The 16636-nt window shown below is 47.4% G+C and overlaps 1 protein-coding gene across 3 annotated transcripts in view; it reads left to right on the top strand.

Moving 5' to 3' along the window:
* Nucleotides 1–14214, top strand: part of SGSM1 (small G protein signaling modulator 1) — a 75091-nt gene extending 60877 nt beyond the window's left edge. For 2 of the 3 annotated variants that reach the window (XM_018061074.1, XM_018061073.1), the window contains 6 exons: nt 506–630; nt 1407–1489; nt 5571–5680; nt 7477–7573; nt 9242–9409; nt 12082–14214. In XM_018061074.1, the coding sequence (XP_017916563.1) occupies nt 506–630; nt 1407–1489; nt 5571–5680; nt 7477–7573; nt 9242–9409; nt 12082–12170 (672 nt within the window). In that variant the 3' untranslated portion in view covers nt 12171–14214. The remainder of the gene's footprint in view (nt 1–505; nt 631–1406; nt 1490–5570; nt 5681–7476; nt 7574–9241; nt 9410–12081) is intronic. The other variant, XR_001919364.1, reaches the window with a different exon arrangement.

Below are 16636 nucleotides of genomic sequence, written 5' to 3'. Positions count from 1 at the left end.
TGGGTGTGACTGTTCTTTCCCTCCCCTGTGAGGAGCTGGGGTGTGACTCTTCTTTCCTCCCCTCTGAGGAGCTGGGTGTGACTGTTCTTTCCCTCCCCTGTGAGGAGCTGGGGTGTGACTGTTCTTTCCCTCCCCTGTGAGGAGCTGGGGTGTGACTGTTCTTCCTCCCCTCTGAGGAGCTGGGGTGTGACTGTTCTTTCCTCCCCTGTGAGGAGCTGGGTGTGACTGTTCTTTCCCTCCCCTGTGAGGAGCTGGGGTGTGACTGTTCTTCCTCCCCTCTGAGGAGCTGGGGTGTGACTGTTCTTTCCTCCCCTGTGAGGAGCTGGGTGTGACTGTTCTTTCCCTCCCCTGTGAGGAGCTGGGGTGTGACTGTTCTTCCTCCCCTCTGAGGAGCTGGGGTGTGACTGTTCTTCCTCCCCTCTGAGGAGCTGGGGTGTGACTGTTCTTTCCTCCCCTGAGGAGCTGGGTGTGACTGTTCTTTCCCTCCCCTCCTGGGGGCCCGCAGCCAGAGCTCCTGGACCTGTACACGGTGAACCTGCACCGCATCGAGAAGGACGTGCAGAGGTGTGACCGCAACTACTGGTACTTCACGCCCGCCAACCTGGAGAAGCTGCGGAACATCATGTGCAGGTGGCCGGGGCGGGGGGCGGGGCTGTCGGGGACCGGGGGCGGGGCCGTTGGCGCGGGGGCGGGGCTGTCTGTCGGAGATGGGTAATGGGTGGCGCAGGTGCGGGCGCTGGGGAGCGCACGCAATGGAGTGAGGCCCCCTGGATTCAAATCCTTTCTCTGCTGTTCATTATAAGGTGTGTGACTCGGCGCATGTCACTTAATTCTCTGTGCTTTATTCCCGTTATTTGTGAACTGCGATAATGATAGTAGCTTTTCCATATGATTAGTTTGAGAATTCAGTGATAAATACATATATAGTGGACAGAGCATACAGTGAATGCTCAGTAAACAGTAGTCATGATTATTAAGAAGCAGATGAGAATGCCAGGCAGAGGGAACAGCTCAGGCAGAAACACAGGCGCGTGAATGTGTGCTTTGTTTGTACAGAGGTAAGTACCTCAGTGCAGCGGGAAGGGAAGAAGTCCTGAGAAGTGTGAGACTGTGAAGGGGGATTGGGAGGAAGCAATAGGTGCCTGGCAACCCCAGTGAAGGAGCCTGGACATTGCCCGGTGAGGCAGTGAAGAGCCTATAAAGGTTCCTGAGCTTTAAGAAGGTCATCCTGGTGGCTGCGTAGGCTGCTTGAAGAGAGTGAGACAGGATGGGAGAATAGGCGGGTGGTTGAGGAAGTTGATCCAGGTGAGAGATGAGGGCCAAAGCAGGGTGAGAGGAAAGAAGGAGTGGGTTTGGAGAGGCAGACTGTGGGCGCCATCACCGGCCATCCTGTGTGTCTCTTGCAGCTACATCTGGCAGCACATTGAGGTCGGCTATGTCCAGGGCATGTGTGACCTCCTGGCCCCACTGCTGGTCATCCTGGATGATGGTGAGTGTACCCTCCCTGCCCTCAGCCTGGGGATGTGGCTTCCTTCTCATGACAGAGAAGAAAGGATAACCTCACTTTCCAACCCCATAAACTGAGGCAGTGCCAGGGTTCAGAAGACCTGTCCAGTGAACACATCAAGGTCTTGGTGAAATAAAAAGTTCTTTTATTCTACATTGACCAACACTTATTTCCAGGTGCCTGACACCCATCTAAGCTCTTGCTAGCCACTGGTTATATAAACATGAATGAAAACAAAGGAAATCTCAGGCCCAGATGGCTTCACTGGTGAATGCTACCAAACACTTTATAAAAAATGAATACCAACACTTCATAAACTCTTCTAAAACATAGAAGAGGAGGGAACGCTTCTCAACTCATCCTATGGTGCAGTCCTTATATGAGGCCCTATTGGTACCCAGATAGCAATACCAGACAAAGACATTACAAGAAAAGAAAATCACAGACCAATATCCTTTATGAAATCAAGGTAAAAATCCTCAAGAAAACACTAGCAAACTGAATCCATCAAGATATTAAAAGGATTATATATTGTGATCAAATGGGATTTATCCCAGGAATGCAAGGCTGACTCAATATATGAAATTCAATCAGTGCAATTCACTACATTCATGGAATAAAGGAGGAAGGTCACATGATCATGTCATCAGACAAAATTCAACAGCCTTTCATAAAAAAAAAAAATTCGGCAAACTCAGAACAAAAGAGAACTTACTCAACATGATAAAAGACATCTCTGAAAAACCCACAACTAATACTCAGTGATGAAATTCTGAATCAGTTCAGTTCAGTCACTCATTTGTGTCCAACTCTTTGTGACCCCATGAACCGCAGCACGCCAGGCCTCTCTGTCCATCACCAACTCCCGGAGTCCACCCAAACCCATGTCCATTGAGTCGGTGATGCCATCCAACCATCTCATCCTCTATTGTCCCCTTCTCCTCCTGCCCTCAATCTTTCCCAGTGTCAGGGTCTTTTCAAATGAATCAGCTCTTTGCATCAGGTGGCCAAAGTATTGAAGTTTCAGCTTCAACATCAGTCCTTCCAATGAACACCCAGGACTGATCTCCTTTAGGATGGACTGGTTGGATTTCCTTGCAGTCCAAGGGACTTGCAAGAGTCCTCTCCAACACCACAGTTCAAAAGCATCAATTCTTTGGCGCTCAGCTTTCTTTATAGTCCAACTCTCATATCCATACATGCGCACTGGAAAAACCATAGCCTTGACTAGACGGACCTTTGTTGACAAAGTGATGTCAACAAAATTCTGAATACCTCTCACCTAAGATCAAGAGTATGACAAAGATGTCCACTTCTGCCACAAAAGGCTCTATCCTGAACAATTACTGAAGAAAAAGGAATAAAGACATCCAGATTGGAAAGGAAATAAAACCATCTATATTTGCAGATGGCATGATCTTGCATACAGAAAATCCTAAGGAGTCAAAAAAGTATTAGAACTAATAAGTTCAGCAAGGTTGTAGGATATAGGACTTATACAGAAGTCACTTATATTTCTATACTATTGCAACGAACAATCTAAAAATGAGAACAGAAAAGCAATTCCATCTGCAGTAGCCTCTAGAAGAGTAAAATATTTATGAATAAATTTAACAGAAGTACAAGATTTGTACGCCAAAAACTTTAAAATGTTGCTGAATGTAGTGAGCCCGAAACACAAAAATTGAGTCATTTTTCTTCCAGTGAGCATGTGATTCTTAATTGATCTGAGATTGCAAATAGACAAACAGATCCCCCAAAAGGAAACAAAGCAAAAAAGAAAAAAGACCATAAAATTGGATTCTTTGTTATTTCTCACCCAACGGAGAACAGACTTTCATTATACACCCAACAGAACTCACCAGATAGTTAACTATAAAAGCAAATCCCCAACCATTGCTATCGCCAAGTCAGATTAATTTGTTGAAGGTATACAAACTGGAAATAAAAACAAGTATATAATATCAATAGAAAAAAAAAAAAAGAACTAGAGGGCTAGAAAAGTTCAAGCTCTGTTGCCACCCAAAACTCACTTCAGAAACCAAGGAAAGATGTGCAGGCAAGTGGACTTAATTTGTCTCCACTGGATTAATCCCCTCAAACAGCTCAGTGGATGACCTTCAGAACCGATAAAATGTAATTTTAAAAAGGTTACATGACTCTCACATACAAATAAAGTGAACAAAGATTTTATTCAGTGTATTAATGAGGAAACCAGTAAGGTACGAAAACTGGCTTCAGGAACATTTGAGAAGCTGGGCACATTAGCAACATCATGGTAAGGTTGCTTCCAGAAAGGGTAAATCTGTAGAGACAGAAAATAGACTCATGGTTGACAGGCACTGTGAGGAGAGGAAAATAGGTGATGCCTGCTGATATGTAGTGTCTTTTGGGGGTGATGAAAATGTCCCGAGATTAGATAGAGATGATGGTTTGCAACTCTGACTATTCTAAAACCACTGAATTGTGTTGGATTGGCCAAGAATTTTGCCCGGATTTTTCTGTAATGTCATACAGAACATTGTACAGAAAAACCCAAGCAAACTTTTTGGCCAACCCAGTACATTTAAAAGAGTGAATTTTAAGAGTGAATTCGCACGGTGGGCAAGCCTCAATAAAGCTGTTTAAAAATGAGAAGTGTAACTCCCAACTCTTAGAGCTGAGCATAGTGACTTCTTTCCAGAAAGTTCCCTGCAGAAGAGGGTGGGAGGTGAAAGAGAAGCCCTGCAGTGGAGAAGACACCTCCTCTGGCAGGTGGCCAAGGTCATCCGCCGTCCTCAGTCACATCAAAACTATACCCCCTTGATGTGATATGATGCAAGCGGCACCGTACCCACGTGGTCTTTCTCACAATAACCCATAACCCCAATCTTATCATGAGAAAAACACCAGACAAATTCCAATAGAGACGCATCCCGTAGGACACCTGGCCTGCACTCTTCATAACCATCAGGGTCACCAACAACAAAGAAGGTCTGAGTCACAGCTATAGCCAAGAGGAGCTGAAGGAGAGATGACAGCTGTATATAATGTAGTTCTTAGATGAGTTCTTGGAACGGCAAAGGCCAAAAGGTAAAAAAACTATGGGCTTGAGTTAATTATGTATCATCAGTAGGTCATTAACTGTAACAAATGTACCTATTCATGGGAGTTGTCAGTAATGGGGGGAACTAGGTGTGAGGTATATGGAAACTCTACACTCTTTTCAGTTTTTCTGTAAATCTAAACTGTTCTGAAAAATAAAGAAAATGAACAAGATTCTGTGGTGACTTGGGTAACCTTCTCATAACTTTCTCTAAAGCTACTTGGCGTTAAGAGAAAATAGGTACTGTTTTCAAATTATTCTTTAAACACTGGGTTGAACAGTATGAAACGGATTTTTTTTTTTGGCTGTGCCATGCAGCTTGCAGGATCTTAGCAGTTCCCCAACCAGGGAGTGAATCCACACCCTCATTGGTGCAAGTGTGGAGTCCCGGCCACGGGAGCAGGGGCTGAACCCACGCCCTCAGTGGGGAAAGCGTGGAGCCCGAACCACTGGACCGCCAGGCAATTCCCAACATAGATCTTTTAAATTACTGAAGTGCTCAGAGCCTGTTTTTTTCCTTCGTATGTATAGTCACTCTCTATGTAGCATTTCCCAAAGTTATCTGACCCTACCTTTGCATAACACCTGCAAACACCCTTCCAGTATTGACAATTGTTATTTTAATGCAGTGGTTCTCAGACATGAGAATTTCATGAGCCCCGCAGAATTTTTTTCAAGATGTTTGGGACCAAATATTGTCAACTTTTTATTAGAGCAAATAGGGATCTTTAAAACAGAGCATTTGCTGTCACCATTGTTTCCTAAAGAAAGGATGCTCTATTTCAACACCTCTCGGGTGGGAAGTACATAATGAAAGATTGGCGAGCATCCCTTGAAATGGTGCGCATCCGTATGCTCCACTTCCTTACGTTTCTTATTTGCCTGTGGACTTAAAGAACTGGCTCAGACCCTCGGACCATCACTTTGGGGCCTCGGGCAGTGGCAGAGTTGACTCTTTCTCCTGTACTCTTTCCCCAGAGGCCCTCGCCTTCAGCTGCTTCACCGAGCTCATGAAGAGGATGAATCAGAACTTCCCCCACGGGGGCGCCATGGACACACACTTTGCCAACATGAGGTCGCTAATCCAGGTGTGACCTTGTGCTTCTCCATAACATAACTTATTCCAGCTCAACACGATGGACCACAGACCAACTTAATAGCCACTCCTTGTTTAAATTAACTCAGTAACTCAGTCCTACTTCACTCAGCCCAGTTGAGTTAAACTGAAAAACTCAATTCAACTTAACCTTTATTCAGTAGCTCAAGTCAACTCCACTGGGTTCGTTCTTACTGAGCATTTACTTGGCCCAGGCACTGTGGCTACAATGATGAACAAGACACGGTCCTTGCCCTTAACAGGACATTGAGGGTCTTGGTCCTTTTCTGCAGAGAAATGGTGGTGGTTTTGTCGCCAAGTAGTGTCCAACTCTTTGCGACCTCACGGACTGTAGCCCGCCAGGCTCCACTATCCATGGGATTTCCCAGGCAAGACTACCGGAGTGGGTTGCCATTTCCTCCTCCAGACTGCAAAGAAATATTTGAGTATATTTCTCTCTCTCTCTTTCTGTCACACACACACACACGTGCAGAGCTTTATTGAGATAAATTCATATATTGTAAAATTTGCTTTTAAAAAATGTTTGATTCATTGGTTTTTAGAATAGTCACAGGTGTGAAATCATCATCACTATCTAATTTCAGAACACTTTCATCACCCTGAAAAAGAATCTCTATCCCCTGAGCTTCCCTGATGGCTCAGTGGTAGAGAATCCACCTACCAACATAGGAGACGCAGGTTTGATCCCTGGGTTCGGAAGATCCCCTGGAGAAGGAAATCAGCTGGTAAAGAATCCGCCTGCAATGCGGGAGACCTGGGTTCGATCCCTGGGTTGGAATGATCCCCTGGAGAAGGGAATGGCTACCCACTCCAGTATTCTTACTGGGAGAATCCCATGAACTATATAGTCCATGGGGTCGCAGAGTTGAATACAACTGAGTGAGTTTCACTTCCCAGTATTCTTGCCTGGGAAGTCCCATAGACGGAGAAGCCTGGCGGGTCCATTCAATCGCCAAAGAGTTAGACATGACTTAGAAGCTAAACAACGACAAACACCAGCACCACTGACAGCAACCCCTCTCCCCTGCTCCTGGCGGCCACTAGCCTACCTTCTGTCTCTGTAGATTTACCTGTTCTGGACGTTTCACGTAAACAGAGTCACACAATATGTGGCTTTTTGTGTCTGGCTTTTTCCCCTTAGCATAATGTTGACAAGGTCTGTCCCTGTTGTAGCATGTATCGATACGTCATTCCTTCTACTGCTGAATATTCCATTGCATGGACAGACCAATTTTGTGTACCCATTTGTCCTCTGATGGATACTTGGGTTGTTTACACCTTTTGGCTATTATGAAGAACGCCGTTGTGTACTTTCATGTGTAAGTCTCTATGTGGACGTAGGTTTTCATTTTTGTTGGGGATATACCTACAAGTAAAACGGCAGCTGCACCATATTACATTCCCACCAGCAACACACGAGGGTTCCAGTTTCTCGACATCCTCCCAGCCCTTTGTTGTCTGTCATTTTTATTATAGCCACCCTAGTGGGCATGAAATAGTAGCTCATTATGGCATTTTCCTAATTACTAATGATGGTAAGCATGGTTCCTGTGCATATTGGTTATTTGCATATCTTCTTTAGAGGAAGACTGGCTTAGGTTGCGTCAGACTGACTTCCACTTCAGATTCTTTGGCCATTTTTAAACTCCACCCGGTTGTTAAGGGCTGTGTGGTGTCTGGTATGGGGACGTAGCATCAATGATTCGACTGTCCCCCCGGCCCAGCCTTTGCCGGGGAGGCTGATGCCTTTCTTTCTTCCTCTGACAGATCCTGGACTCAGAGCTCTTTGAGTTGATGCATCAGAACGGGGACTACACTCATTTCTACTTCTGCTACCGCTGGTTCCTGCTGGATTTCAAGCGAGGTACACACTTCCAACTGGGACCTTGTCCCAGACTCTTTGTAGCAGAATCCCAGGGGGACAAGATACCACAGCAGTGAGGCTGGGAAGTGTTGGGGCCAAGCCACTGGACGAGTAACACCTATTTGTTGAGTTCTGACTACAATTTACCTACCTTATCTTGCAGAGACGCTGTGTAGTAGGTGTTGTCACAATACCCATTTTACAGATGAGGAAACTAAGGCTGAGAAGAGCTAAATTCAGACCTAGCCATAATAGAGCCAGGATCTGAGCCCCCATCTGTCTACCCAAGCCCAGTTCCCTACCATTCTGTTAAGTGGCTTATCAGAGGCCAAGAACTCTGAAGCCTGTGGAGTATCTTTCCCATGTGATTGAGAAATGATGTCTGATACAGTGCATTGCTATCATACCAATTTGGGATAATGCTGGTAATAATATTTAACCTCTATGCATACATATGTGCGCAATTGTCCAGTCATGTCCAACTCTCTGCTACCCCAGGGACTGTAGCCCACCAGGCTCCTCTGTCCATGGGATTTTCCCAGCAAGAATACTGGAGTGGGGTGCCATTTCCTCCTCTAGGGGATTTTCCTGACCCAGGGATCCAACCCGGGTCTCCTGAGTCTCCTGCACTGGCAGACTGATTCTTTATCACTGAGCCACCTGGGAATCCCCTAACCTGTATAAAAGTGTTTATTAAGGGCCAGGCACTGTGCTGAGCCATTTCCTCAGCCCTTTACTTTTAAAAAATATTTATTTCTGTATCTGTTTATATAACTGTTTTGAGTCTTAGTTGCGACACGTGGGATCTTTTGTTGCAGTGCACAGGCTCCTCATTGCAGTGGAAAGGCTTGTGGGATCTTAGTTCCCCAAACAGGGGTTGAATCTGTGTCCCCTGCATCGCAAAGCAGACGCCTAACCACTGGACCACAAGGAAAGTCTCTTCAGTCCTTTATTACTACTGGTATCACACCATGCGAAGTTCCCTGGTGACTCAGTGGTAAAGAATCTGCCTATCGATGCTGGAGACTCAGGTCTGATTCCTGGGTCGGGAAGATTCCCCTGGAGAAAGAGCTGGCAACCTCCGCCACCAACATCACCACGCTTACAGATGTGGAAAAGGAAGGGCTCGTGGAGGGGAAGTAACTGGCCCAAGGTCACCTTGCTCATAAGCGATGGAGCCAGGATTCAGGCTGATTTTTATTGGACACAGGAAGCCTTACTCGTCATCCTTACTCTGTTGTCTCTCTTTACTAGACCCAGAAGCAGCAGCCGACTCTGCCTGGGTGCAGGGGGAAGGGGAGGTACCCCACGGGTGCTCGAGGAGCTGGAGGGTGCAGGCAGAGAGCAGGACACCGGCCCAGGGTCAGGGCAGGGACAGGTCAAGGAAAACTAAATCTGCACATGCGCGGCTCCTCCACTCACAGGGTATTGGAGCTGGAAACATGCAACCCCCCTAGTGTGCCCAGCCTATTCCACAGAAAGGGGAAACTGAGGCTGCTGTCAAATGATGGTGCCCAGGTCTCCCGCGTCCTGGCCTGAGCTCTGTCTGCTGCCCCGGGACAGAAGCACAGAGCATGGCTGGCCTGGGCCCCTTCTCGAGGGAGGGCAGCGCTGTGAGCTCCGTGGGTGACTCTCCCCGGGCATGTGTGTCTGTTGGTGTCTTGGCAGAACTCATCTATGACGACGTCTTCTCCGTCTGGGAGACCATCTGGGCAGCCAAACACGTCTCATCCGCCCACTACGTCCTGTTCATCGCACTGGCGCTGGTGGAGGTCTACCGTGACATCATCTTGGAGAACAACATGGATTTCACAGACATCATCAAATTTTTTAACGGTACCCACGTAATCAGGGTCTCATCCGAAGGGGGCAGGCTTCTGGAGGGCCCCTTCCTGGGTCCTGGAGAGGGATGGATGGAGAGTCCCTGAGATTGATTCAAGATGAAGGGGACGGAGGAGGCTTCTGCCCACCTCCGGTGGCTATTTCCCAGTGGATGAGTTGACATCTTGTAATGCTGAGTGCTCCACGTGTGTTTCTCTCAGGGATCTGGCCGAAGGGGCCTAGGTGTTGACATCAGGCTCAGGGGTCAATCTTGTCTCTGCTGGGAGCGAGCTGTGCCATAGACATGTCACTTCCCCTCTCTCTAAACATCTGCTTCCTCACCTGGGAACAGGACGGAGGGTGTCTGCTTCAGAGGGTTGACTTGTGGAGGGAAAGCAGACACAGGAAGGTGGCATGAAAAAGGCACAGTCTTGCCACCCGGGAGGTGTGTGACCTTGGGCAAGTGACTTCACATCTCCGGGCTTCAGATTCCTTGGGAATAAAATGGTGCTGACACCTCCATCACGGAGATGTCAGGAGGATTAAATGAGACCACAGGGATGTCAGGCCCATCAGTCACGTGGCACTTGGCTCACAACTGTTGCTTTGAATAGAAGCTGGTAAAAAAAAAAAAAAAAGAAGCTGTTGCTATTATCACTATTAAAACATCTTCTTAAACTAAAGAAGGTTTTGGATAAAGCAAAAAAAAGAAAAAAGCCACCAGTGATGACCTTACACTGGAAACATTGTTAGTTATTATTATTAATATATTTTATATGTAAATAATATATAATAATTAAAATTATTATTATTAGAAAAAATTTGAAAGATAGTACAGAGAGTTTCCTGTACCTGTAATGCAGCAGCTGCTAATGTTAACATGTTACCTGATCCTCATACATGTATCATCACAACAAAGAAATTAATGCTGATATAGTACTATCAACTAAACTAGGCTTACTTGATTTCACTTGGTTTTTAACCAATGTCCTTTTTCTGCTCTAGGATCCAACCCAGAAAACCATGTTGCACTTAACAGGTTCATTTAAAAATGTTTATTTTTTCATTCAGTCTTTTCCAAACTTATGTATATGGTGGCTAAGCTATAGAGAATCTACCTGCCAATGCAGAAGACACCCAGAGACAATCCCTGGGTCGGGAAGATCCCCTCAAGAAGGAAATGGCAACCCACTCCAGTATTCTTGCCTGGGAAATCCCATGGACAGAGAAGCCTAGTGGGCTGCAGTCCATGGGGTTGCAAAGAGTTGGACACGACTTAGCGACTAAACAACAACCATCACAGAATCCAGTTGCATCTAGGCTTTTTTCCACTTGATATCTTTAAAACCATTTTCCATATAATAATTTTTGAGAAAGCAGAATATACCTCAAGCACCTGTTCATAACTTACCGAACCATCCTTTCTAGTTTAACATCTACATTGGTTTTGGTTTGAGGTTGTAACTGAAAACTCAAAGCAATTCATATCTTAGCATGGAGGTTCTCAAACTTTCTTAGTTCATAGCGCCTCTAGCGTCTCTGTGAAATTTTCATGGCATCCCAGACTATTCAGTGACTATTGAGTAATTAAGTCCAAACCACCTAATAAGTATATCTATCCTAACAACTTAGTAGCCATTTGAAAAAATAGCACATGGAAGTCAAAAGAAAGTAATATATTCTATACGCGCGTCTGAGTGAACTCCGGAAGTTGGTGATGGACAGGGAGGCCTGGCGTGCTGCGATTCATGGGGTCGCAAAGAGTCGGACACGACTGAGCGACTGAACTGAACTGAACTGAACTGAACTGATATTTAAACAAGTAGTTTCTAATGGGTGTGCTCACCTGTTGGACTTTGCCCAACTGCTCAGATTTTGGAACCAGTTTGAACTCACCGCCTTCACTTCCTTTTCCACAGTGATTTTACATGATACTTTTATCATGGCGACTGCTTGCTGAAAACTTGGTTTTTTGGCAAAGCTTTAAAGCCATTGATAGGAGCGCAAATTGCAAACTCAGTCACTCCCATTAGCAGTTTATGCGGTGTTCAACACATGTGGAGGATCGCTGTATTTCCCCCCAAACTGCCATGAGTTCACAGTGGTACTCTCGGCACCCGATTTGGGAACCATGGTCTTAGTGTCTTTCTCTCCTACCGGGTGATTTCTTTATGACAAATGTCTAAATTTAGGATTATTATTTTTCAAAGAGCTGATCACTGAGTGTTATTCCTGACAAAATGGCTATTTGTGCTTTCTCCCCTCCCCTTCCCATCTCCTCCTGTTGCTTCCTTTCCTCTCTGCTTTGAAGCATCCACCGTGTGCCCAACATTGCTTTCTTAAAAGGTGCCCAGTCATTGTGTCTGTAGGAGGATGTGAGAAGACCGAACATTTTTTTAAACACACACAGACACACAGTTTTTAAACAAACACACTTCATCCCGTTTGATCTCACAGTAACATCGTGAAGTAGGTACTGTTACGGTTCCCATTTCACAGATGAGGAAACTGAGGTCTGGAGTCACAGGCCGTCCCCAAAGTCTGTGCTTCCAGAGCCACTCTGGGGGTGATGCCAGTTGATGATGGGGATGGGGGTGCCCCAGAGACCTCTCAGGGTCTCTGCTGGAAGTGTGGCCCAAGGATAGACAAAGAGAAGGCTCATGTGATTCTGCCTTCCGCTCTTGCAGAGATGGCCGAGCGACACAACACAAAACAGGTCCTGAAGCTGGCCCGGGACCTCGTGTACAAGGTGCAGACCCTGATTGAGAACAAGTGAGGGCCGCGTCACCGCCCGCCCACCCGCCTGTCCCGCCTGCTTCTCCTCCCAGCCGCCCGGGGAGCGAGGTCCTGACGTCTGTTCCCGAGCATGGACTTCTGTGCAAAGAGAAAGCACCCCAACTTTGGCCGCTGGGCAGGTGGGGTGGAGGGGTTGCCCCTTCGGTTCAGCCTTACGTTTTCTTGTTTGACCAAAGATCGCCCAAGCCTGGGATTTTTCCCTGGCGGGAGTTGGGGGTTGTTGGTGGGCAGAGGAGCATCTCTGTTCGTGGTCTCCAGAATGGTCTCCTCCCCTTTCCCTCCCATCCCTCCAAGCTGTCTTGTCTGATGAGACTTGGGTTGGGAACTTTTCGGAAACGGGTATAGGAGAGGTCTGTGGGGCTGCCTCTGAGCTCTGAAGGGGGCTTTGGAGATGTTCCCGAGTGTGGCTGGGAGCAGATCACTGCTCTGCTGCTCAATTCTTCTATGAAGGATGCTGCCCTGTGCCCTCAACCCTGTCGGGGGTTGAGCAGCATCTCTGGCCTCTCCCTGCTAGATGCCAGTAGCGCCCTCCGCCCCCCGGGCCCCACCCCCCCCCCCCACCTTATGACATCCAGAACTTCTCCAGGCATTGCCAGGTAGCCCCCCGTTTGAGAGCCACTGGCTTGGAGGAGGGACTGCAAGTGTTTCTCCCTTCCCACTTTCTTTGTATCTGAGCCACCTGTGTCCTGAGACTCCCCCACTCAGAAAAGGCACATGGGGTCCTCTGCACATCTCTCCTGGGAGCGGGGATTTCAGTTGTGTTTTCTCATCTTTTCCTCCTCACCCTGGCCCTGGGAGAGACTTTTTTCTTCTTTCAACAAAAGGCTGTGAGAAGGGTCTATAAGCTTGAGACAGGCCTCTTTATGGTCCTGCTCAGAGCCCTTGCTCCGGGCAGGGCAGAGCCCACATCCCCTTCCTCTCATCCTAGGGAGGACCTCGCCTCTCCTTCCTACATTGGGTCCGGAGTTCCAGAAGCTTGGAAGGTGTGTGTTGGTGCAAGCCACTTGTTCAAGGAGGCTGGCATTTCCTTAAGTGCCCTTGCTTACTCAGGACAAAGGGAAGAGAGGAGGACAGAGGTTGGCCAGGGTAGGGTGTGGCGGGTATTCTCCTTGGGGAAAAAAAAATGAGCTAATGAACTGGCATCCAGGTCACAGCCCAGCCTGGAAATGGTCCCCTCCATGTCTTCACACAAAGGGTCACCAACCCCCTAAACAGACCCTAGGTGAGCTAGTTTACCCTGCCTACATGTCCTCCCGAGAGAGCAATCGTGCCAGCCCTTCTCTGCTTCAGAGAATGCACCAGAGTCAGGAGAAACAGAGAGAGTCCCAGAAGGATTCTCTTCCCAAGAATGGCAGGTAGGATTTTGGAGAGGAGACTCAAGCACATTGAAACCTTGACAGAGGGGCCGCATCAGTCCTCCCATCCTGAGCAAACCAGGCCTGGAGTGCTTGTGAAGCCACTTCCCTTGGACCCAGCACTTTCGGCTGCATCAGAACTTCCTCCCAAGTGGGGTGTCCTGGGTGGGATGGATGAGAGATGGACCTCGCTTCCGAAGAGCGCTCTGTGCAAGTTTCTTCTCCCCGCTCTGGCCCTCTGCCTTCCCGAGACGGGTGATCATGTATGAAATTTCCCTCTAGATAAGAGTTTTATTTTGCCATTCAACTCTTCACTACAGAGGATGTTATTTTAGCAGGACCCAGGTCCTAGACCTTCCGATTCGTATTTATTTTTTGACAGACTGGTCTGAAAGTACAGCACAAGATGTCTTCTCTGCCTTCTCTCATGGTGTTCCAGAGAACGTCGTGGTTGTGATTTGAAACAATGCTTATTTATTTGGCTTACTGTGTGTGTTTGGGTCTCTGTACGTTGTGTGTGTGTCCTTGTGTCCCCGAATCAAATGCGTGGGAGTCGTTTTATCTATGGAGTGCTCACCTTTTCTCAGTGTTGCCAACATATCTTATTACTGTTTACTGAAGAGTCGTGTCTATATAGAGAGAAAATATATATAAACAGAATTGTGTGAACCTGGGTTATTTCTTGCCTCTGTGTTTGGGGATTTTCTCTTTGATTTGAAAGAAAGAAATGTTTGCTGCTGAAGAGTGCGTCCTCATACCCCAGTTGACCCAGACCCGGAGAGGGACAGATTCTCACGCTAGCTGCCTGGTCTGTCCCCAGAGAGTTCAAGGCTGGTGAAACTGGTCTCATCCTCTGTATCAGTTAGTTGTTACAAGTGACGCTGTGTAACAAACCATGCCAAATCTTAGTGGTTTCAGACAGCCATTTATTTAGCTTGTGATGATTCGTTCTTAACATTTATTTATTCATTCATGTATGTGCAGCGCTGGGACCTTCCGTTGCGGTGCTGCACCCTTCTTTAGCTGCAGCCTGGGGAACTCTTAGTTGCAGCATGTGGGGTCTGGTTCCCCAACTAGGGACTGAACCTGAGCCCTCTGCACGGGGAGCTCCTTGTAGCCTCGAGCACGTGGATGCTGTCTGTCACCATGCCTTCACCTGAATGATGCTGTTCCCGGTTAGGACAACATGCTGGGTTTAGGCCCCTCTGGCTGCTCCACCATTTCCCTTCTAAACCATACTCTCTTTTCTTTGCACCTCAAGCTTTCCGTTTGGCATCTGGGAGAGTCCATGGGGACAGTTGAGAAGCACTTCCGCAAAGAGTTGAGGAGGTCGCGACCATCCCACTTCAGAAGGGCCAGTGCCCATGTGTGCCATCCTGTTCCATCTTTCCCCTCCTCTCCCAGGCCTGAGGTTCCAGCAGCCTGGCAGAGAAGGGAGGTGAGGGTACTGCTAAGGGGAGGGGGAGGAACTAGTTAAAATCTCTTCTGTTTTTTCGAACAGATACTCAAGTTTGAGAGACATTAGATCCATCAATCAATGAGTCTTCTCCCCAAGTTTTATGACAGCTTCTTTCAAACCCAAGTCACCTGCCATCCCCCTTTATGATTTGCACCATATCTGTGTGCAATTGTATCTTAACTAGTTTTCTTTAAATCAACTCAGTTTAAAAAAAAAAAAACAACATTTATTTATCTCTTCATTTGGCCGTGCTTGGTCTTAGTTGCAGTACGTGGGATCCTTAGTTGCGGCATGTAGGATCTAGTTCCCTGACCAGGGATCGAACCTGGATTTCCTGCATTGGGAGCATGGAGTCCTAGCCGCTGGACCACCAGGGAGATCCCATAAATCAACTCACTTTTTAAACTTCAAGCTAAGAGCAAGTCAGGATCATTTGCATAAACAGAAGATGGTTGTAGAAATGAATACCACTCTTTTACCAAAGTACTGTTTCCCACCAAAGGCTTTCCTGAAGCCTGCTCTCTCGCTGTTAAGAAGAGACGTAATAAGGGTCTGAGAGGTTAAAGGCATATTAGCACCAGAGGAGCTTTCCTTCTTGGAGGACTTCAAGCAGGATTGATGTGGGAATGACTTTCTCTCTGCACCAACTAAAATTACATTCTGTATCTTTGTCCACATGTTTGGGGAGTGATGACTTAGGATCCTAAGTCTGCCAGCTCCTGGCTATGTGATTTTGGACAAGTGATTTTACCTCTCTGAGCCTTGGTTTTCATTTTTGCAAACTGGTGGTAGGAATTATCCCCTTGGGTGTGGATTCCCTGGTGGCTCAGATGATAAAGAATCCATCTGCCATGCGGGAGCCCCATGGGTTTGATCCCTGGGTTGGGAAGATCCCCTGGAGAAGGGGAACAACTACCCACTCCAGTATTCTTGCCTGGAAAATTCCATGGACAGAGGAGCCTGGTTAGCTATAGTCTGTGGGGTCACATAGAGTTGGACACGACTGGGTGACTTAACACTTTTACTTTTTTGGCTGTGGATTCAGTCCTGGCCCTCTTCTTTCACTGGGACCCTCTGGCCCTAGCATCACTGGGAACGATTTCCTGGTTGAGGCCTCAGTTTCCCTGAGTTCCCATCATCGCTTGCTCAGGTTCTCAGGTGAGACTTTGAAACCTGAGAGGATACAGCTCCTGGAGAAGTGGGGAAGGAATGAGCTCTGAGCCCTCTCGGCCGTGACGGAGCCCCTTGAGAGGGGTATGGTGAGGCCGTCAGCTCCTGGCAGGAGCAAAACCCATGCCGACTCTGCAGATTGCGCTGGGTTCTGCTGACTCAGGGAAGGGTTCTCGGGGCTCTGTGCTGCTGGCTTTGAAGCCGCTGGAATCACTGAGAGCTTGAGCCCAGGACAGGTGTAGACTCTAGAGGGAGTGCAATCAGATCCTCGGAGTCAACCTAGCAGAATTCAGATGACCCTCCGAACCCTGCAGTGCCCTGGGGACTTTCCATTACATCAGGGCGTTAGGCAGGGCTCCTTGGGTATCTTCCTGGCATCCTTTACTCAGACTTGTGGAGCAAGCACAGTGGTTTCCAGCCTCTGTAGAGGCAGGGCTCCTGCAAACAAAGAGCGCCTCTTAT

Source organism: Capra hircus, chromosome 17 (assembly GCF_001704415.2).
Source record: "Capra hircus breed San Clemente chromosome 17, ASM170441v1, whole genome shotgun sequence".
NCBI classification, from domain to species: domain Eukaryota; kingdom Metazoa; phylum Chordata; class Mammalia; order Artiodactyla; family Bovidae; genus Capra; species Capra hircus.
Note: the sequence above shows the minus strand (reverse complement) of the source record. Positions and strands in the feature narration are given on the sequence as shown.